Source organism: Canis lupus, chromosome 2 (genome assembly GCF_048164855.1).
Source record: "Canis lupus baileyi chromosome 2, mCanLup2.hap1, whole genome shotgun sequence".
Classification (NCBI taxonomy): Eukaryota; Metazoa; Chordata; class Mammalia; order Carnivora; family Canidae; genus Canis; species Canis lupus.
The window spans coordinates 65,145,195-65,169,314 of record NC_132839.1 but is presented as its reverse complement, the minus strand read 5'-3'; the positions used below and the strand labels follow the sequence as shown (position 1 = coordinate 65,169,314).

Genomic DNA, 24,120 nt, shown 5'->3' with positions numbered 1-24,120 from the left:
TATTTACATAATCCGTCAAACACCATTTATCATTTCTCTTATAGTTCTATTGAAGAGAAGCAAATAAGCATAGGGACATTAAGCTGTTTTACAGGCAGGCAACCTTAGAAAAGTTGATTGTTACTAATTTTTTTAAAGCTTCAAAGCTGGACTTTCCTAAATACCTCAACTATAAAGTGAGTCAGCGTAGCATTTGACTTTATCAAATACTTGTACCCCTTCATGCATATGACATGACAAAACATTTCCAGAGGAAATTTTACATTGACAAATGTATCTTTTATTTAACAAACTTCAATTTTGGAATGATTTTCAAAGCTTGCCTTAATTCTGAAACACAGACACAAATATTCATTCTTTCACTGAGAACTATCTGAACTGATTGATTTTTACCTGGAATGTGAGAGTGGCACAGAGATACCACGTACATCTTTGAGGAAAACCCCTCCCAAACATTACTGACTAGGCTTGCCTCCTAATTTGATTCTGGAAGACTCTTTTGTTTTTGTTTCTTTATTGTTCTCAATGTAACTAACCTATCCTAGCATAGCAAATAACGTATTTTTAAAAGTAAAACACAAAGAATCAAATTGTAAATAAGATTATTCAAAGGCAGGACAAAGTAAGATATATGTAGTTTCAAAAAAGTTTGTAAAAATAATGCAATGCTCTATTTGCTCTAGATATGATGAAGAACTTGTCTCATAAAAAGGGAGTAGCTTTATTACCATGCTCCCAAGTGACCTTCCTTCCTCCTTCTACCGATCTTCAAAATGATTATGAGCCTCCATTGTTGTCAATTTGAAGTCCTCCTGACTTATTGAAAAGCTAAAGATACATGTTGCACCAGGGAAGTTATCATCAAAGAGTAGATTAAAGACAGCCTCAATTAGGAAAGGACTCACTTCATAAAAGGAAACAAGTATATCATGATGGTTGTGTGAAGCTGATTCTCTTGGAATGAATAATAAAAGCAAAATACATGAAGGCACTAAGTTCCATAAACTCCTCAATTCAGATACTCCAACATGACTACCTTGATTAAGCAATAAATAATGAAATACACCATGATGGGTGATTTCATCATGGAGCCTTTCTTAATGAAATCCACTTGACCATTGCTTAATACAATTGTAAAGAATGCTAATTTAACCCGACTACAACAAATGCTGTATTTTAACCTCATTTACCTAAATAAGGGGCATCCACAGCCTGAAAACATAGCACAAAGGTGAAGATGAAGATATAGATTGACTTGTGGGGACAATGCCTCAAATAAGCTCACCCCACCAAGTAAGAACATCAAAAATCAGAACTATAGGGGCACCTGGGTGGCTCAGTGGTTGAGCATTTGCCTTTGGCTCAGGCCATGATCCTGGGGTCCTGGGATCGAGTCCCACATCAGATTCCCTGCAGGGAGCCTGCTTCTCCCTCTGCCTAAGTCTCTGCCTCTCTCTCTATCTCTCATGAATAAATAAAATCTTTTTTTAAAAAAATCAGAATTATACAAAGGAAATACTGCATACATCTCAGCTTAGCACTGTTTTTTCACAATGCTTTGTTAAAAAATGATACCAATATTGCATTCGGATATAGAGTCTAAATGTAATATAGTGGTGACCATTATTAAGAACAAGTTCATAAACAAGAGCAGATGACATCTATTTAAAAAGATCTGGCTAAGACCTGCAAATAGTCAAGTCCTAGAAACTGTAGTTCACTAGAACTTTAGCTCCTCCAAGGAAGAGATTTTGTTCATTCATCTTCTTATTGCCAGGGCACAGAAAGATGACACATGGAAAGTCCTTGAAAAATGTTAAATAGATAAATAGGTGTTCCAACTGAAATTGCATCCATTAAGATTCATTCAATAAGATTCATGTACCTAGTCAACCATTGCTGAGGACTACTTATTCTCTGAAATCTGGTGGCACAATTGGACTTAATAGGAGATCAGCAGACTAAGTAAATCATGAAATTACCAACCCATGGGCCAAAGCACAAAGGGAAAAAAAAAATCACTCCTGATATTGTGAGTTCAGTAGATATGATCTTAATTTGGTGTTTAAAATGTGAGTCTCAAATACTGGTTCTGTTTGTGGATATATTTCCAAATTGCTCTGTGACATTTCTGTTTCTCCATAATACAAAAGGAATTGCTACAATTTGAGATTATGATGGTGGAAACTCATTAAAACTGGGGGGAAAGCATATATGCAATGATGTGTCTGTCTAAATAACCAAACCCCTTGGAGCACCTGAGTGGCTCAGATGGTTAAGCGCCTACCTTCAGCTCAGATCATAATCTCCAGGTCCTGGGATTGAGCCCCCCATTGGGCCCCCAGGTCAGTGGGGAGTCTGCTTCTCCAGCTCCCTCTGCCTTTCCCCCTATTTGTGCTTGTTCTCTCTCTCTCTCTCTCTCAAATAAATAAATAAAATATTTAAAAACTAAATAATCAAACCTCTTGAGTAATATTTGCACTATTAACAAGTACTGCATCATTCATTCAACCCACAAAAATTTCTGAAAGCCTTTTATTTGCAAGGTGTTGTGGCAAGGTGTTTCCTGTCATGGCTGTAGGAAACAAAGGGTCTTAGAAGGTTAGAAAGAAATCTTTGCCAGCCTGAGTCTTTCCTCTCTAAAAGTATATTTAAGCACTCCCTTCTCAATGCCTCATGGCACTTTGCCTCCCCTACTCTTCCAGTGTTGATGTTATTGCATTAGTTAGTTGTTTATGTGTCTCTCCCTTATTAAACTGTAAGCTCCTTTAAGGCAAGCAATTAGCAATTATCACACTCATGTGTATGTGCTCAGCACTTGCACAAATGCTGGTGGAATGCCTGCAATGTGGACTTTGGATTTAAATTCAGGCAGGCTTCAATCTGCAGTCCCACCCTCTATTAAGCTGTTTCATTTTTTAGGTGGGGCTGATGAGCACTGTTGCCAAACATAAACAGAGGCAAGACCACTGTGAATAACAGGACCAGGCAAATCTCTTAGAGATTTTTTTTCATAAGATAGGTCATGCTCACATCCCATTTTAGCTGCTCTGGAATTATCAAGATTTCATATTGGAGAATGAACTGGTTCCTTCAAATAGGGCTCCCAGATTTAAGAAAGAAAAACACACGATGCTTAGTTAATTTTGAATTTTAGATGAACAACAAACAATTTTGTAGCATAAATATGTCCCAAGAATTGCATTTGTATACTTACATTTTATCTAGCAACCCTATCTTTAAGATGATGAGTATATTGGAAGTAAAGAAAGTAAGATGTTTCTCGATAATTTTTTATTGGGCAAAACATATATTTTCCTTAGCCCCCAGACAATAAATACCACTAGCACCCCCTGCCATTGTGATAATGAAAAAAATGGCACATTCATCCTGTTACTCACTATAGTGTATTACCATCTTGGTTCGAGAACCATAAGAACATAGGAATAGGAATGTATTCCATAAAACAGGAGTCAGGAAATGCGTGTGCCAGGATCCCACAGTTATCTTAATCACACAGAGTCTCAAAAACAACTACATAATGTCCACTTCCTGGTTAATATCTCATTCAAACCTCCCAACTAAATTCTTAAAGGCAGAGGCCTGGCATGCTCAAGTCTGTGTATTTGACAATGAATTTTTTTTTTTTGACAATGGATTTTAACCCCTGAGAAAAGATCCAAAAGTCATCCTAGATTTCTTAATAGTTTAACATTTAAAGGGAAAATTAAAAGTCATCAAATCCTAAAGATCAATTATAAATATGATAATTGAGATGCCTGGGTGGCTCAGGGGTTGAGCTTCTGCCTTCGGCTCACGGCATTATCCTAGTCTGGGGATAGAGTCCCACAACAGGCTCCCCGTGAGGAGCCTGCTTCTCCCTCTGTCTATCATGAATAAATAAATAAATAAATAATTTAAAAATAAATAAATAAATATGATAATTATATCTTTAACTTGTCTGGAGCTTTAAATTTATCCAAAGCACTATTCTGTCCATTATCTCATGTGACCATTAGTGTGGAATCTATTAGTCATGAGAGAATGGAATGTCTGCTCAATCTATTGTTACAGCCAATTTGCAACTTTTGATATAATCAATTTGAAACCACAAATAGGAAGACATTCAGTCTCTTTTTTCCATTTCAGAAGTCTGTCCGTTCATCTATCAGTTATGAGCTTTCTCTCGTGTCTTTTTTATAGCTAGTCCTAGATTTTGTATTAATGTCACAGAATATTTTCTTTTTGAACTACTTAGTTGATTATGTTAACTCAAGGTAAGGGTTTTAAATAGAATGAAGTCAAAAGTAAATGAAAAAATTTGTGATGAACTGTCTTCCTTTCAAAAACTGTCTGGCAAATAGCAGAAATTTGTTGAGTTCTGAATGAATGAATCAAGGAATGAGTACAGGTGCAAATGAACTTCAAATGAAAGTCTGCTTTCATCCTAACTTAATGTACTCCAAGTCTTGCCAGCCTAATGCAGACTGCCATTTAAAAGGGTCACATACTGGGCTTCTGGGTGGCTTAGCAGTTAAGCATCTGCCTTCAGGTCATGATCCTGGGACCCAGGGATGGAGCACCACATTTGGCTCCCTGCTCAGCAGAGAGTCTGTTTCTTCCTCTCCCTCTGCTCTCTGCTTGTGCTCTCTCTCTCTCTCTTAAATAAATTAAATAAATAAGTAAAATCTTTATTTAAAAGGGTCACACACTAAAATCACAACTTCACAGGCTAGAGCTGCCCAGAAACCATTTAGTGCAGCTCCATGCAAAGGAAAGCATTTTTTCAGAGTCATCTGAGACAAAGACATCTATGTCAGTATGTAACGAAAACACCACAATCACCCAGTAACTAACCATCAAGGCTTACTCTCAGGAAGTGCATTCTTTCCTCTAAGATACACTTGTTAATGCAAAGTCCATTTCCTTTTGTCTGGTCATCAGTAAACAAAATATGGAGCCCACAGGTGCCTAGCATAGTGGCTGATACTCAATAAGTGTTCAATAGCTCCTTGTTCCCTAAGCAAACTAGAGAATGGAAATCTCACCCTTTTTTGGACAGGTCATAATTGTAATAGTTTGGTACTAGCTTGTTTAAATGGCCATCTTGGAACCCCTGGATGGCACAGTAGTTGAGCATCTGCCTTCAGCTCAGGTCATGATCCTGGGGCCCTGGGATCAAGTCTCACATCGGGCTCTCCGCATGGAGCCTGCTTCTCCCTCTGCCTATGTCTCTGCCTCTCTCTGTGTCTCTCATGAATAAATAAATTTTAAAATGGTTTAAAATTAAATATATATATATATATATATATATATATATATATATATATCACCATCTTCTGTTAATATAAGTTTTTCTTCCAATTGATCTTTAAATTCTTAAGGTTGCCATATAAGAAGAAGACAGGTACGACTTGCCCAAATCTCAAGTTCTCCCTGCTATGTGCCAAATGACTGAATGAGTAACAGGAATTATCCTCTATTTTAATTCCATTTATTTATTCATGTAATAAGTATTTTCCATGGGCAGCACTAGGCTAAAGTTACATGTTATTTAATCTTACTTAAACTTAATCTTCACCAGTACTCTCTGATGTTGGCATTATTATAATCTTAATGCTGCATATGAAGAAATTGAGGTTAAGATAGTGTAAGCAACATGCCTAACATCCTGTCACATGCTGACATCACATAGCTGTAGTGGGACAAAGAACTAAATGCATCTACATGGAACCAAAGGCCATAATTGTGATCTCTACCTCTACAAATTTTTGAAAAATGAGGAGTTTTCAGAGTAAGCAAATTACTTTACTGAAGAAGATCCCAAGGACCAGCTGGCACTTGTCTCTTGAGAAAGCATAGGGTCTTTAAGCACCAGCGACACAAACCTATGCCTTTTCAGATCTCAGGTGAATTCTATAGAGACATTCTTCATAGAAAAGACACATGCACAGATTCTAGCCTTGCAAATCCCTTTTTCCTATGTGCCACTGCACACTTTTTGCATGTAACTTTTCTAAATGGCCATGTTTGTGCCACAGTAGTTATTAAATGTCATGTCAAAACACCTATGCATATATTCAAGGAGTGATTTTTCCCACAAATACATTTTTAATCATGCAATATGCTATTAGAGAAAGGAAAAGGTGGGGAGAGAGGAGAAATGCTTTCAGAATTCCTATATAGCAAGCACAATAAAAACACAGTTGGACGAGGTGAACCAATAAAAAGCAGGAGAAAAATAGTAACCAGAGATAGCGAAGCTACTTGAGCCTCGTAGAATTTCTCTACCTTAGGGGGACACATCCAAATACACAACACATAAAAACACATATTACAAGACAAAATTGAAGAACTTCGTCAATATCGCAATGTTATCAGAGCTTTCAGGAAAAAAGGGATGTGAGGAAGCAAATGTTAAGGAGAAACAGCAAGTATAGAAATGGCTCCACTGAGGGGTTGATGTGCAGTTCTTCACAATATCTAATGGGACCGGATGACTGAGGACAACAGAAGGAAATAATAGCATGGGGGATGATATGTCCTAAAACAATTTTCTTTTTTGTTGTTGTTGAGTGAAATGTCCCCCCAGCAGCCACAGAGAGGAAAAACAATAGTCTTTGGCTAATGTGACTGTGTAAACATGTAGTCTTTCAAGAAATCTTTAGTCCAGACAGAATATGGAAGTCAAGATGAAATAAGTATATGATCGAAAACTACTGGGCGCACCAACCCAAAATTACAAATAGTAGTTAAAGGATTCATGATAGGGCACCTGGGTAGCTCAGTCGGTTAATTGTCCAACTCTTGAATTGAGCTGAGGTCATGATATCTGGGGCGTGTGAGATCGAGCTCCTAGCTGGGCTCCACACTCAGAAGGAAGTCTGCTCAAGATTCTCTTTCTCTCTCTCTCTTTCTTTCATCCTACCCTCTTCATGCTTGTGCTCACTCATGCACTCTCTCTCTCTCTAAAAAGATTTTTTTTTTAATTTTTAAAAATTTAATGACAATTTTATCTGAATTGTCCTGGATCTCAATCTAGAGTCACCGATGCACACAGTAGAATTCAATCAAACATAGCTATTTAAGTAGCATTTTCTTTTTTTTAAATTAATTTATTTATTTTAATATATTTATTCATTTATGATAGAGAGAGAGAGGCAGAGACACAGGAGGAGGGAGAGGCAGGCTCCATGCCGGGAGCCCGATGCGGGACTCGATCCCAGGATGGCACCCTGGGCCAAAGGCAGGCACTAAACCACTGAGCCACCCAGGGATCCTCTAAGTAGCATTTTCAAGGTGCTAAAAACTCTGCTGAGAACTTTATATACATCATTTCAACAAGCTCTCACTTTTCAGATGAGGCCACTGATGCTCAGAAAGTGATGCATACCAAATCACACAAGTAGTAAAAGACAAAGCTAGGGCAGCCCCGGTGGCCCAGCGGTTTAGCGCCACCTTCAGCCCGGGGTGTAATCCTGGAGATCCAGGATGAGTCCCACATCAGGCTCCCTGCATGGCGCCTGCTTCTCCCTCTGCCTGTGTCTCTGGCTCTCTCTCTCTCTCTCTCTCTGTGTGTCTGTCATGAATAAATAAATAAAATCTTAAAAAAAAAAAAAAAAGACAAAGCTGGGTTGGAGCTCAGGTCTCAGAAGCAAAGCCCCACCTGAACCCTTATTCCTGAAAAGCAGGCCAATGGGCAGAGCCCTGAAACAAGATGGCATTTTAGTAGTTATATCACTTCTTACCCTAATTTCCTAGGCAACGCCAACCTAAACAGGTTTAGTGTTTAGTGTTTGGAATCTTCAGCCCCTCTGAGTGCAAAGCTCCACACATTTTCAATCACCCTTTCCCTGTCTATTCCCCTCCTCCTGAACATAACCTACATACCAGAAATAACTGAGTTTCTGTGGAAAGCCTGGGAGGACGTAGTCTCTTCAATGTTGCATTTCAGTAGAAATGCGTGGTCATGTGCATGGTCATGTGGTTCCCAGCTGACTAGCGAGTCTCTGCAGCAAGCTCTACCCATTGAGCACACTAGAAAAGCCCCTGCCAGATGGTAAGCTTCTCACCCTCACAGAAGCTATGTGAATGTCAAGACTGTGCATTATTATCAGTAGTAATAATCAGTGCTGCCTCCAGCATGCTTCAAGTGGTCTGAGGCTCTTTGTATTATCTCACTTGATTTTTCACCCCAAGCCAGTGACGGTAGTATTACATCTTGCAGATGAGGAAATGGAAGTTTTGTTTACCAATCAAAGCACGAATTAACATCCCAAAATGTATGCTACATGGTGCAATGTCCCACCCTCCCCAATGTCATGAGAATCAGAACTTTCTCCTTGCACCTCTCCCAGTTAAGAGAGATCTCATGAATGCACTAGGAAACACATATTCCCTACAGACGAAGAACATAGCCAACGTGGACCTGGACACAGCCTAAGTCTCCTGAGGGGCTTCCCAGTCCCATCACCCAGAGGGTGCTTGTGATGGTCACAGAGAGATAGGATGGTATGGGACACAATTCTACTACGTGCTCAAAAAGGCACAGAGAACTAGAAGTACTTTCTTGAGGCTCACAGTAACTGATCAAACTGAGAATGATCACTTTTGTAAAAGATGGGGAAGGGAAACAACATCCCATGCTGGACTTAGCACTATAAAGTAAGTGAAGAGAGGGCATAAGAATCCCATTCCTCTGCTTCCCTGGCCTTCTGTGTCAACTAAGCCTTGGTAATCATTTGTGACTTATGTTCCAGGAAATGTGTGAATTGACAAATCCATTCCTTCCCCTTTAGCAATGGGATGATATAGATGTGAGATGGGGGTAGGGAAGGGAGGGTGCCCTGGCTTGGACTTTGGACTCAGCCGACCTAAGGTCCAATGACTCACCAGCTGGGGCTCACTAGACAAAGTTTCTATTTTCAGAAAAGATGCTTTTCAACTCCAACAGTCTTTAACTACTGATCCGCTGTCAAAGAGAGAATTATTTGCCCCTGCTCTCTTCTCCACTTGAGATTCAATGTCACCCTGGGACAAAACCACCTCATAGACCTGCCCACTTCTCCAGCTGCTGAAGAAACACCTTCCTGATGTTTCCACCAGGCAGGGATGCACAGCTCAATTTCATGGCCTGGTAACCTTGTCCCCCTGGCACCTCTCGACACCAACCTCACCCCTAGTCTTCCAGGAAGACATCAGCAGTCTCCATCTGGCCCAATTATATCCCACCTGAGGAAGGAGCTCCACCCCCATCAGGAGAGGAAAGGGCTTGAGGACTGGAGTGGTGGGAGGAACATGATCAATACGGAGGAGTTTTCTGGAAAAAAAAAACTGTATGCTATTTCCGAAAGCATAATTATTTCCTGAATTATTATATCGCTGGTCCACCCCCAACCCACCCACCCCTCAATAGCTTAAAGTAGATCAGACCATATCCTAGAGCTTATCTGAAAACACCAGCAGAGTACTGTGGATTACATTCTTCCTGTTTTAGAAAGTCTAGTGATCTAGGTCAAGGAACTGTTTTGCCAACATTCTGTTTGGTGTTATAAACTTTTCCCCAAATGTCCTTTATTCATTCAATCATTCATTCATTCATTCATTCATTCAACAATTATTTATTGAGCATCTATTACATACAAGCTCCTGTATTAATCTGAGAATTCAGCAATACATAATATAAAGCTTGTGTTCACACAGAGATGACATTCTAATAGGATGGTGACAGACACCAAATAAATAAGCCAACACATATTATGGGATTTACTGTAGCTTAGAGATAAGATATCCTAGAGCCAGACGGACCCTGTAAACACAGAGTCATGGGGAGAGAAGAGGAAAAAAAAATTCTGGTAAGGGCTAAATAAGCCCCATCTGGCATATTTCTCAGTACCTAAGATAAATGTAATTTTGGGAAATTCTTTACATATAGAAATATAATAGCGAAGTCTTGTTTTCTTTCTCAGAAATCCAGGGCTGTCAGCTCCCCAGGAGGTCTCAAGGAAGAGCTGAAGCATCCAGTCCAGGGCCGGCAGGTGTTTTCCCTGCCTGGCCCAGACTGCCTGGACCGTGAATGGGTTAAGGTGGCCGCGCCAGAGCTTGGAGCGCCGCATAAACAGTGTGCGTCAGGCGTTCTAAGCATGCTTCATCTTCCCTGTCTCCCCGTCCTGGGCTGTCAATCAGCTGTCACTTGCCCGCACATCAGCAGCATGTGCACATCACCAGGCTGTCAGCAAAGCAGCTGATGAGACTCGGCTCCAAACTGTCAATCATCTTTGTTTCTCTTCTCTGCTCGGGAAATATTTTGGCTCACGAAAACAAAGAAACCTGGACAACAATGGCTTATAGTCAGGCGTTTACTCCTGTGCATATATGTGTATAAGTAAGATCTTAAATGGGTACCGATCGTGCCTTACCCTGGTGTTGGGGGAGGGGGAGGGGACAGGGGGGAAGATCGAGACTCTCTGTATTAGTACAGGCTTTAAAACTGTCATTCTAGTTCTCTGAGCAGACCCGGATGGATTCGCAAACCAAAAACCAAAAAGACAAAACAAAACAAAAACCCACAGGAACATAAAACAATAATAACTTGAAGTTATCTGAGCTTATGCCTCAAAAGAAAATAAGAAGGCTCAGAGGATGGATGACTGCATGGTTTGGAATTATTCACCATTGATCAGGCGGGCTTTTGGGGAGAGAGTAATTGTTGGATTGCTGAGTTCATTTATCTCCCGGGACTTCTGAAACAGCAGCTTCTGCACCCGACTCTCCTCCTCTCCAGGGCATGAGGCTGCTAGGAGGCACCCCCCACACACAGGAGAGCAGGTTAACTCTTCAGGACCCCCATGAGCTGGGCGTGCCAGTGCTTACAGTAGGAGTCTTTATGTTGAATGCAAAGACACTCTAAAACAGCACACCAGCAGCCCCCCTCGCCCATAATACTTATTAGAAATGTCCCATGCCCTTAAAAGCTCACAACAAAGAAATCTAAAGAGCTGCTCCTGGCAATGAGTTCCAATTGGGCAGCAAACTCAAGTTGTCCTGCTCTCCCCAGTTCGCCACTTGGGCGACATCACCAGGCACATAGTAGCATAATTAATCAGCTCATCATACAATAGATCAAAATACTACTAAGTTGTCCAAAGTACTCTAAAGTTTAAAAAAACCCTCTAGTGGCTTTCAAATACATTTAGCAACAAACAGAGCTTTTAATCATGTTTATCATGAGCCCTATTATCTATCAATTGCCCAATGCTCTGGATTGACTTTTTCATACATACAGTGGCTGGTTCCATCATCATCTCCGTGTTTGTGACATTTGGGATGTTTTATCCTCTGACAGATCCTTTCATACGTGCAATGCTGATTTCTGAAAACACATCTCTTTCTGATCTAACCAGACATTAATTGCTTTTGTGCTGATGTTTCTCTGCCTCTTGGTCTTATAGCACAACTAGCAAATCTGATCTCTGACAAGTTGGCTGAACCTAATCAGGACAGATCAGCTGCTACCCAACGTGCCACAGGCAGTAATTTGAGGATCTTTACAGAGTTATCACTTGCCAGAAAGACAAGGAACTATAATTCTGTCAACACTAATCCAAAACTGTATGTTCAAAGCAGCGATGGCCCCCTCCACCCCGAAGAAAAGATAGCACTTGTCAAATAAATACCTGAGATAATTGATAAGAAGAAATTAGGAGGCTGTGGCTGATACAGTGACTGTGAGAATTTCTTTTTTTAAAGGAACCTTCAGAAGCAGAACATTGGGTGTTAAGTGTCAGCTGTCAAGGATAAAGGAGGGTCACAGGAAAGAGACAGATGCAAACCCCGCAATCCAGCTCCCACTTATCATTGGGTGACTTGGTTCATATTTGCCTCGCTCTCTAAACAGACAGGTGCCCAAACATTCTCAGCCTCGAAGGAAAGCTCTCACAGCCGACTCAGGCTGCCACCCGGTGACAATGCCTTGATCGAAAGCAAGAACCTCGTCAGGAGTGGAGGTGTTATTGTCAGGCTGTCAGCCCTGTGCTATTCTCCGAAGACCCCTGTGGTTTTCTTACAGGCGCAAAAAGAAGGAATATTAGAAAAATAAACTTCTTTCTTACTGTATCGCTTTGGTCCATCTTCCAAACAAAATGAAAGGGTTAATGTGGCATCGTCTTCAAAAAACTCGGTGGCAAATGCGTCCCACCAAAGGTTGTCACTATCCTGCAAAGAGACAGATAATTTATTTAACAGGAAAGAACAGAAAATACCTCAAAAGGGGAAAAGAAAAGGAAAAACAAAGACAAACCCCGTCACCACTTGCTTGTTATTTAGCATATATGTGTGTGGGTGTTCTAGAAGGCGGGTGGGCGAGCATGTGGTCACTCCTCAAATTAATTGCCTCAAATGGGGACTGAATTCCAATTCAATAAATTAGTTAATGTAAACTGAATGAAAATTAATTCTCCAGGACATATTTGGGGAGACTGGAACACAGTGTGACATTTTTTTAACAACAGGGTTTACATTCAATGTAAAACACATTTCAACTTCTTTTTGGTCTCTCTTTCTCTTTGCTCTTTTAAGAATATGATTTTACAAACAGAAACTGTCATATCGCAACTAGGTTAAGGAGAGTACATTTTTAAGACAATTAATGCAAAAAGGGGTGTGTGTGATTGGTAGCCCTGCCCTATACAAATATCCTATGAGAAACACGTATTGCCACATGGGTATACAAAGATAGATAATATTTGGGGTACTCGGTGCACAAACACCCATCACACACATATAGATTGTTCTGGAGGATTGTTTTAAGATTATAGGCAATCTTGTTGCCTTGCTATTAACATGCTTATTAAAAATAGAACAGTTCAGCAGAATGCAAACTATCCATGTGAACTCTGTTTGTCTTGGGTTGAGCTCCTTTTGCTCATCCAGAAAACACTTTGAAACTGACCCAATTTAAGGCAGTTAAAATCACTCTTAATCATTGAGGGGGACAGGGGCTCCTACAAACAGTGAATTAGGAAGGTTACATTGAGTGCCATATTCAAAATGGGGAATCATACCTGGCCTTGTGCTCTGCATCTTGCCCCCTGCACCCCCAAATTCTTAAGCACAATCTTTTCCCAGAGAATTGCTGGTTAGTGTCAGACTTTGGGAGGAGATGTTCTGCAGCTGCCTGTCAGATGAGGGAAGGGCAGCTCCCCACTCAGGGGCCCCCACGGCCCTGGCCCTGGCCGAGATACTGCAAGCCTCTCTTCTTCCCGTGAAGCTGCTCTGCTTATGACAACATTAAGTTGTTGTCACTGGCAGGCGTCAGGAATGAGCCTTCAGTCCTGGCAAGAATAATTAAAGGACCACTGAAGATTGATGCTGTCTGTTCTCATTTCAGAGAGCAACAGCTCAAGCAAATGAATTTTTTGGTCTCTCTTTTTTTTTTTTTTTTTTTTTTTTTCCTGGCTTCCTCCCAATCACCACACCGAAAGCCAACACTTTTCTTGGTAAAACACAGTAAATATAAAAGCACCCAGGGGCGATTCATGGCTCCACATACAAACTACCTCCCCTTTTTTTTCCTCAAAAACAAATATTTATTGAGCACTTATTACGTGCATGCCCTCAGAGCACACAGCTGGTTGAAAGGCTGGTCCCTACCCTCAAAGGGCTCAAACCCACTAGCAGGAGACAGCCAAGTGAGCAACCAACAGGCAGCCTCCCTCCAGACCCAAGACCACAGCATGAAGCCTGGGTGTCATGGAAGCTGTCAGAGTTTCTAGAAAAATCAGTGGGCTTGGAAGTGGAAGAAGCAGCTGTGGAAAGAAACCCCAACTGAGAGCCTTGGTATCCTGGTTTATTTTATTTCAAATTGCTACACAGATGGAAAAAGAATAATAGTTAACATTTATTGAGTGCTTACCACATGCCAAGCATTATTCTAAGTACTTGATGTGTATTTTTCCCTCTCACTCCTTACTACTTCCCAGTTTCTTGTTTGGTGCTGTTTTGGGGTGGTTTTGCTGTTTGTTTGGTTTGTTGGTTTTTTGTCCTTTCTCTCCTGTATAACTTTCTTTCTGAGCAGCGGCTCTGTTTTACTCGTCTCCCAGGCTCCTAAAGGTGTCGAGCCCATAAGTATTACTCAACAGAAGTTGTTCAGTGAATGAATGAAGCCACTCACATTATGTATTATCCCTACTTTACAACTGCAGAAACCAAAGCACAGGTGGTAAAGGTAATTTGCCACAAATGTAAAGTACACTCAGCCAATAAATAGTGGATCTGGGATTTCAACTCAGACCCTCTGACTTCAGACCCCAGCCTCTACCTGACTCATTTCACTGGCAGTCTTTGCAAAGGCAGAGGTTAAGAGTTGGAAAGAAAGGGGGACGCCTGGGTGGCTCAGTGGTTGAGCGTCTGCCTTTGGCTAGGGTCGTGATTCCACAGTCCCCGGATCAAGTTCCACATCGGGCTCCCTGCGTGGAACCTGCTTCTCCCTCTGTCTCTATCTCTGTCTCTGCCTCTCTCTCTCTCTCTCTCTCTCTCTGTGTGTGTCTTTCATGAATAAATAAATAAAATATTTTTTAAAAAAAGACTTGGAAAGAAAGGAGAGTGGAAAGGGAGTATTTTGTCTCAGATTGGTTTCTTTGTCCAGCTCCTTGCTTCACGGTGCTGCCATGCTGCCAGGACTCACACCCAGGAGAATGCCACAGCATCCCATCTAGCACCATGCAGTACCATCAGTGATACGACATCAGTGGCAGAACTCACTCCCATGGGCAATCTTCAGACTCAGGCTTCGTCCCAACACTGTCTTTTCCCAGCCATGTGAGCATGGACAATTTATTTTACCTCCTTGAGCCTGTATCCTGACTTGCAAGTTGAGGAAAATTATAAGAACACAACAACAGTAATTTTCTTGCAGAGTACATGTGACAATAACAACAATAATAATTATCTCTCAGGATTGACGTGAGGATTAAATAAATGAGTGGGCCTTAAGTGCCCAACAGAATGCCCAGGACACAGTGAAGATCAATAAAATGCTCCTTTCCTGCCTCTACTTGCCATCTTTAACATCATTTGTAAGTGATGAAACATTGCATGCTGTAAAGAACCGCATCAAAAATGCACTTTGTAAAGCAGCCTGTTGATGAATCAAGCATGTTTCTTCTCATCTCACTACTCATAATGCATTTACCTGGCAAAGGCACCTGCCTACAACAGAATTAAAACTCAGAACAGAGATGTATCAACTCTCTTTTGCCCTGGTGACTACTCATAGCCCCGTGACTAGATCAGATCCTGCACCTGCGTTTACCTGGAACCTAACTCTGGGTTTCTGGCAGGCATTCCCACTAGGAAATGGAGCAGTGAAAAGGAAAAGCCCAGGGAGAACCCAGGCTGAAGGAGGACTTGGGTTGAAGTGAGGTGTAACAATTGCCTAGGAGCAGTGGCTCGGGGTCCATTCCACCTAGACATGCAAGTGTTGGCGGGTGCTAAGAAAGACATAACGATCCAGGAAGGGGATATGCTCTTCAATTCAACCAACTGCAATGTAACAAGATGAGTCAGTGTCTCAGGAAGTGTTAGGACAGGTGCGGTAAGAGAAGGTTACATCGGGTAATTATACACACACACAAAAGTCAATTGGCTTTGGTTAGAAGAACATTTTCAAACATGTAAATTATGCCAGATACAGAATAGTTACAAAATATATATATTTGGGGGGGGGGGTGGCTGATTGAATGAGTGAATGAGTGAATGAATGAATGAATGAAATCCTTTAGTGTATACCATCACAGACCCAACTCGAGAAACTTACTCTACAAAGTTTTCAAGAGATCTTGATTGTTGGGGCACCTGGGTGGCTCAGTGGTTGAGCGTCTGCCTTTGGCTCAGATCATGATCCTGGGGTCCTGGAATCAAGTACCACATCAGGCTCCCTAGAGGAAGCCTGCTTCTCCCTCTGCCTATGTCTCTGCCTCTTTCTGTGTCTCTCATGAATAAGTAAATAAAAATCTCAAGAAAAAAATAAAAAGATCTTGATTGTTGAGACCCTTCTTTGTCTCTTGACAGATATTTCCAGAATGGCATATAAAATTTTTGATAAATTTTTAAATTATAATTGACAACTGCCCCCAACACACAAATAGAAACTTTTCAATTTAGTCCTTATTTATAAGAGGACAGGTGTTTATGTAAGAAAGGAAATAAAAGGAGTAAAGCTTTGACAAAAAATTGCTAAATGTCAAGTATAGACCAGTCTTGTGTTGACTGTGTGTGAGGGAAGCAGATTATGGAAGGAATGTTGTGGAGGCTGAGGGGGAGCTGGGGTAATAGTAGTACCATAGCCCAGTATGTTCTAAGGGCTCTACATGAGTTGTACCCTCTTATATTCACAGCTGTTCAAATTGCTACCAAGGGGCCGGGCAGGCAGCCTCATAGAGAATTAATATCTCTAACCTCTATGTCACATTGACTTCAACATTCAAGCCCTGCCTCTTAATAGCTGGAGGACCTTAGTCACATCACCTGACTTCTTTGCATCTATTTGCTCATGTGTAAAATGGGAATAATAATTTCAGTGCCCACTGAGGCTAAAAAGTAACCACTTAGCACATAATAAATATGTTCAATCAATAGCAGCTATTATTATTCATTATTGTTTCATTTGACCCTAAAATAGAGAATCCAAACTTCAGAAACATTCAACTACTCAGTAAAGATCACACAGCTGGAAAGTGGTCAATCTAAAGTTCACTTACAAGTCTGCCTGACTCCAGTCCGGTTTTTAAAATTGATTTTATCTTTTAGAGGAGTTTTAGGTTCATAGTAAAATTGTGAGAGAGGACACAGATTTCTGTTCTATCCCCTGCCCCGACACATGCACAGCCTCCCACATTATCAATATCCTCCACAGGAGCAATATATTTGTTTTGATTGATGAACCCACCAGTCCATGATTTTCTTCAAATAATTCTGCTTAAAAAGTGATTTTTCAACTTAGGTTGAGGATGAAGGTGGTTCACATGTGTAGAAGAAGTGGCCAGGGCAGCCCTGGTGGCTCAGCAGTTTAGCGCCTGCCTTCAGCCCTGGAGACCCAGGATCGAGTCCCATGTCGGGCTCCCTGCATGGAGCCTGCTTCTGTCTCTGCCTCTCTCTCTCTCTCTCTCTCTCTCTCTCTCTGTGTGTGTGTGTCTGTCATGAATGAATAAATAAAAAATCTTTAAAAAGAAAAAAGAAGAAGAAGTGGCCAGCATTGCCTAGAAGAAATTTCTGCTAGAGCAGGTCTCTGACTTGGATGTTTTCAGATTTTTGTCCCCTTTCCCTCAAATTCATATGCTTGCCCTGGAAATCAGCTTCTTCTTTATATACCCCTTCCTTCTATTTTGCTGCCTCCTATAGTTTCTGGGATCAGTTAGACAATTGGTGGAAGACATTTGCATAATAACAAGGCTAGGTGTCCAGGCTAGCTGAAATGCAGCTACAAAGGCTTCTATGGAACCAAGTAAGAAACCTCTGGCAGAAATCAGACAGTCTTGAGTGGTAGAAGCTCAGTTCTTAGCTCACAGCCGCTTCATGAGCTGTGGGCAATGATAACAAATCAGTCCCTCTGTCATTCAACTTCAGTCATCTAGAATGATATGAGCCTTGCAAAGGCCACAGGTGTTCTGCTTGGCCACATGTGAAGAAGAGCAAAGGACTGAGGGAATATAAGAAAAAATGACTGGTTAACATTCTGCAGTTGTATCTACAGGCTGTATTCTCACCTCTTGACTGTAAACCTCCATCTTTGGAGAAATGGAAGAACCACAAAATTCCCAGTTCTCCTTGCAAAGTGGACAACGTGGCCAAGCTCAGCAAGTTGACCAGTCGGAGGCTGCATGAGTAAAGTTTCCAAGGTGTTTTGAAGCAAGGATTACAGAGAAGCTCACCAAATCTGAAGTTTGAAGGGGATGAGGTGCAGTTTAATCCCTTCAAATCAAACTTGGAGATTAGCCAAGAGGTGCCTTGAGACTGACAAGTAGGCCAAATTCAACGTTTTGGTACTTCCAAGTAAAGGTTATGGTAAATTACCTCAAAAACAAACCAAGGGCCCAACCAATCATATTGCTAGATGTATGGGAGGGGTGTGCACATCAGTTACTAGTAGTTATAATAGATATGACATTTGCTATGTACATGGTAAAAGATATTAAGGGAAAAGCCATTCTTATCACATTATCACACTAAAAAGGCACCAGACACAGCCAATTTCCCTGTGTTTAGCCAAAGGACCTCACACAACTTATCTTTATGAACCAAGGGTTCCTGGTTAACCATTGCCTGCCTCCCTATCTTTGCGTATGTTGCTCTTTTGGCCTGCGATGCACAGCATAGGCCAAGCCCCAGTCTTTGCACTCCTTTTTCACTGTCTCCTATGCTGAGAAACCTTGAAAACTCTATCCCCATTAGCACATGAATCAAAGTATAATTGAATCACTGTCTTATAATCCTGTAGTAAACTGGGAAATACTTAAGGAAGGAAGGGATGAGATATTAGGCACGGCTCCATCCTCAATAGAGCTCCCACCTATAGATGACCCAATAAGGAACAGGAAAATGGAATGAGCAAATGGAAAGGCTATATCCACACAAACTCTCCAGCTAGTACCCTGGGAGTCTTGAGAGTCTAAACTCAGTGGCCAGGGAACCAGGATGGCATTCAAGCTAAGTTGTCTCTTTCACTTTGTGTGGGCAGATGCACCACCCGTGCATGTGAGAAGTTCACATGGAGACCGAAATTTTCAAAATGATCTCATACCCACATCGCCACTCTATTGAGCCACCTTTGGGGTATTTTTCTTGTGCTTTTCAGCAAAATGTTGGTTAAATGAATACACTGTACTGACTGTAACTTAAGTAAGTGAGGTTTTACTTTATTAATTTTTTAAAATAGAGAATAGAAGATATGTGAAGACCCATGGGCCCATTATCCAGAATTAACAATTATTAAAATGATATCTTATTTTCCTTTTTAAAAGGAGTTAAAAATTATAAATAAAAATAAATGTCCTGGGTCCCCATATCCTGCTCTGTTTTCTTCTCCCCTCCCCCAGGCTCCCATAAGCAACTGTCTCGTGGAATTCATATGGCTCTCCCTACCCCATCTTTTATATTTATACACATGCATGACTCCATTCATATACAGTCTTATTTTGTTTTTAATATTTTATTTAAATGATATTGTACATTATGTTTCTTTCCTTAAACTTGCCTTTTTTTTTTTTTTTCATTCAACATTGCTTTTTGGAGACATATCTGTTTTATATATTAGGGCCTCTTCTTCCCTGTATAAGCTACATGGCAGTGCACTGAATGAATGTAATGTATTTTATTTAAGCATTTTGCTACTAATGATCTTTAGATAGTTTCTAATTTTTTGCTATTACAACAATGCTGAGATAAGTATCTTTATAGTGTCCCTTTGTGCACATGTGTAAGAAGTTCTTTGGGGCCTTTATCTAATTTGCCCGTACCTAGGTATGGGGTATGTACTTGTCTATATTTTAACTCTTATATAAGGAGGTCTCTGTGCTTCCAAATTGAATACTTCTGGTTGGACTGATGCATGGGTAAAGATGAAACAAGGTGCATTTCTAAGCAATGTCTTTTTCCAAGCAGTATCCAATAAAAGGATCAACCTAATTACAAAACAAAGTCCAGCCTGCCAGGAGAAGGATGAGCATCTAAGAGTCCAAAGAAGACACAATAATGGAATAATAACAAACTATTAAATTAAAAAATGAAATTAAACAGTTTTCCTATTATTCTCTTAAGGCAGAGGGTATCTCCGGGGCTTCATTCACCAAAAGGAGGATTATTTCTTGATGCTGACACAAGAACGAAAGCCTAGGCTCTTTGTGGTCCTTCAAAATAACTCATGAAACAGAATCCACGTGGGAGGAGGTGGTGATCCCACTCTGTACACCCTGCCAGCCACAAGGCTCCTGATCGAGGCCATGCATTTTCCAAACAGACAGATCCTTCCAATCCTTGCTATTGTTTGGTATCTGAACAGCACATATTTAGTGTTTAGTGAATATTAATAAGTAAGAAAGTGGATTCTTTTCCCAAAGCTGGAAAGTAACAATAGCAGAGAGCAGCCTCCAGGTAAATAAAGATGAAATTAACTCAACCTAAACACAGGCAGGGGGTGTGATGTCGACAATTCTCGTATATTTTAATTAGGCAAAAATGCCACAGAAGCCTCTCCACTCCAAATAAACTCCTGTATGCATTTCTGTGATTAAAATCCTTGGTCCTCTCGTCCATCTCACAGGTGAGTCCGAGTATCCCTGGCAGCCAAATCATATATCAGGATGAGAGATACACTCAGGTCAAAGAGCAGAAAAGAGGCTTAATTACATTTAAAAATCCACAAAAGCATTTTCTTTCCATCCCAGATTCTCTCCTCTTCCCATCTCTGTCCCTCTCCACCAAAAACAGGATCCTGGTGCTAGGGCTGCCCCCCGGCATCTGTAACTTAAGTACTGACAGGTTATGTGGGATTTTTGCCAGAGTAATTATTTTTCAATTCAACAATAATGAGAAATTACCATGGCAACCACTTGTCACGTGGCACACATACACCCCCTCTAAAGAATGAAACCATACATAAAGCATCTATTTCTTGAAAAAATGTGTTTTTTATGAAAATAAACTTAAACAGGTCAAAGTGGAGAGAGTGTGTGAAGGGGTCTGGAAACAGGAAGATGAGAAGAGCACTGCCTTTCTTTAGTATCTTGTGGTTCTAGAAAATAACATCTTACAACGCTACCTCCTTGTACTCACACATGGACAGCACTCTATTAATTTGTATCTTACCAGTTCGGTCACTCCCATTTTGCACATGTCAGCTAACCTCCCTCAGAAGACACTGAAGAAAAAATGAACGCGCTCAAGGACACGGGAAGAAGCACATTGGATCAGACTTGCTTTCCCAAAATTTCTTTGCCAATCACACTCCTATATTGAGACAGGAGACAATAAAAACCCCCAGCCTCGTGCCTTTCCCTTCGTGGAAGCCCCCTTGTACTAAGGGAGTGCGGGTCACTTATTTTCTCTAACTACAAAAGCCTTTTCACTTCCTTAATCCCCAGTCACTTTTTCTTCCAACCAGAAAGCCTTGTATCAAACCGGGTTTATTCCAAATTAGCCACATTTAATAATCGTAGTCAACCATCACAGAGCACTTACTAGTGCCAGCCACCATTCCTAATGCGTTGAATAATACAAACTCTTGAAATTTCACAGAGATCCTATAGGATAAGTCCTTCTAAGAACCCCATTTCATAAATGTGAGGATCAAGGGACAGAGAAGTTCAGTATTTGCTTAAGATCACGTAGCAATCAAGCTGCAGGGGGTTCAAACACAAGGACCCTGGCTCTTGAGTTTGAGCTCTTATAACCACTCTATCATGATGTTCTTTCATCCAGAACAGTAATCTTCCAGGTATCTATGGTCTTCTTACTTGTTTCAACATCCAATAGCCCTGAGTGCACCAAATGTTTGGGGTTCCCCCTCTTGAACATATAGCCCAAATCACATCTGTGAAATTCTACATCAAGACACAGGAATAAAAGTAATATGGTAGCCTCAGTTGCTCTAACCAACCAGTATTTGCAAGAGCATTTGATGGACACAGGCAGAGCACTCTAAATCCCCTCTTTTCATTTATCATGGGATTTTTTTTTTTTAATGCTCATGTCCCAGGGATTGCATTTTTCTTCTCTCCTTGTCATCTATGATTTTGCTCATTCTCGCTTAAATTGCATTTTATTTAGCAATAAACATTAGCTATCATTTTAACAGAAATTTTAAACCGCATGGTATCAACTAGTAAATTATGTGTCTTGATAGAACATCTCAGGGTTCAACTCACAATCCAAGGCTTCCCTTCAGAAAGTGCTCACTATATTTCACTCTTTAGTGTTCATCAACGCTGCCTTGGGAAAGAAGTGCATTAAAACAGGCAGAAAGACAAGTCTTGGCATCTGGCAGGTATGGTTCTTGAGCAAAAGATACATCAGTGCCTTTTCCCCCATACACCAGGAAAATTCATGTATTTCAATCTTCATTCTTGACCCAATAAACCATTAATTAATTGTGAGCATTCTGGAGAGAAATGTTATTTATGATAATCTAAAAATAATGACTAAGATGTATACATGTTTTATGCATCCAAAGCTGAGCTTTTTGCCACTGGACTTTTCATAACTATGATAAAAGAATAATTTTTTTATTCCTGTAAGCTTTATGAGGGTAGGCTCTATATCCATACATTTGGCATATACAGCACAAAATAGCTAGCCAAAATGCAACAGATAAGTATTTGGTTTCTTGATTATTATAATTATATAATTAACAAAATAAATATTTATTTAATGAAACCCAAGCATATTTTTGAAATTCTGAAGAAAAACAAAAGTTGTATTTTCATTACGGTTGAACACTTCCACTCTCTTCTCTGTTCACATGCCTGGTACATAGCGGTATTACCTATTTACTATATGAATCAATGAAAATGCTAAGAGTTCTGCAATGACTTATTTCCTAGACTTTACAGTATCCCGATCAAACTGGTACAATTTATGTGAGGAAACTGATGCCTCAGGTGGTCACAGACCAAGTAAGAGGCAACCCTGGAATTTGATTCCTAATCATTCTGATCCCTGAACATTCAGTTCTATACACAGAGCTTCAGTGCCAATTCTGATCTGTATCATTCTGGTAGTTTTCCTCTGGTGAAGGAGAACTAATGTTTTCTTCATAATTAAACTTCCTGTTTTCCACTCCAACATGGAGACATAGACTCTAACATATCAAAAATAATATATTAGGGACCCCATGCAAATCCCCTTTGAAAATGACACAGCAAGGCATTATTCTAGAAGGAGGGGTCTTGGGGTGCCTGGGTGGCTCAGTCAGTTCAGCGTCTGCCTTTGGCTCAGGTTATGATCTAAAGGTCCTGGGATGGAGCCCCACCTTGGGTTCCCTGCTCAGCAAGGAGCCTATTTCACCCTCTCTCTCTGCCTCTGCCTCTCCTCCTGCTCATGCCTAAAATCTTTAAATTAAAAAAAAAAAAAAAAAAAAACAAGAGGTCTTGTTGGTAGCCCTTCTGCAGCGGTAAGCGCTGTATCTCATATTACATCACAGCACCTGGGTGCCACAGGTCCTGAGATGCAACATGATGTGATAAGGCACCAAGTCGTATATCTTGAGAAAAGCTCATCATAAAATCAGGTACAAATTTTCTGTTCCAACATAAACACAGCAGGCAGGAATACATTTCTGGAAACACTCACAAGATGCAAAAGCTTGTTTTTGTGACCCACCCAATCGCACCAGAATCAAATGAAGGAACATTTCCTGGAGTCATCACTAAAAATTGGAAGAGACTGGGCCAGGACTGAGGCATCAGGGACCCACTTAGAAGAGAAAACTCGAGGAAAACTTTTCCTTCTTTCTACTTGGGAAAAAAATTTTTAAAAGATTTTTGTTCACAAAGCTAAATACAAGAAAACGAGCATATTCAGAAGATAGGTTTATCTTGACCATGATTGAAGGTTTCCATTTTCTTCTCTATTTACATATCTGTTTACTAGAGGACTTAGATTCTCTGTGATTTGCCAGTGACCCCTGTACCACATCTCTCAGCATCTCCCTGGGACTCCAGAACTGTGGCACCAGCCACCTCATTGACGGCCCCACCTACGAACCAGGGAGGTGTCAAGACGGAACATGGCTGAAGCCAGACCCACTCCCATTTCCACCCCATCTCAGGCTTCTTCTCTCCAGTCTTTTCCCTCCCAACAATGTAATGCCAGTTTCCCAGTCCCCTAGGCCAAACTTACGGGACACATTCTTGATTCCTCTCTTCTTAACCCCACTCTTTTCTACTCTGTCAGTAACTACCATCAATCTACTTTCAACATTTAATGGAACCCATCCACCATCTTCTCTCTCTGCCATCACCCCTTGTCTGGGCCTCTAGTAACTCCAGCCTGGACAACATAACCACTTCCCCATCCTTCTGTCCACCAGGACCCTGGTTCCCTGGAAGCATGTGCTCTGCAGAGAAGCTT

The 24,120-nt window shown here is 40.8% G+C and overlaps 1 protein-coding gene across 12 annotated transcripts in view; it reads right to left on the bottom strand.

The window, feature by feature from the left end:
• Positions 1-24,120, bottom strand: part of LDB2 (LIM domain binding 2) — a 375,018-nt gene that overhangs the window by 224,476 nt on the left and 126,422 nt on the right. For all 12 annotated transcript variants that reach the window (XM_072804720.1, XM_072804727.1, XM_072804733.1 and 9 more), the window contains exon 2: positions 12,111-12,213. In XM_072804720.1, coding sequence (XP_072660821.1) covers positions 12,111-12,213 — 103 coding nt within the window. The remainder of the gene's footprint in view (positions 1-12,110; positions 12,214-24,120) is intronic.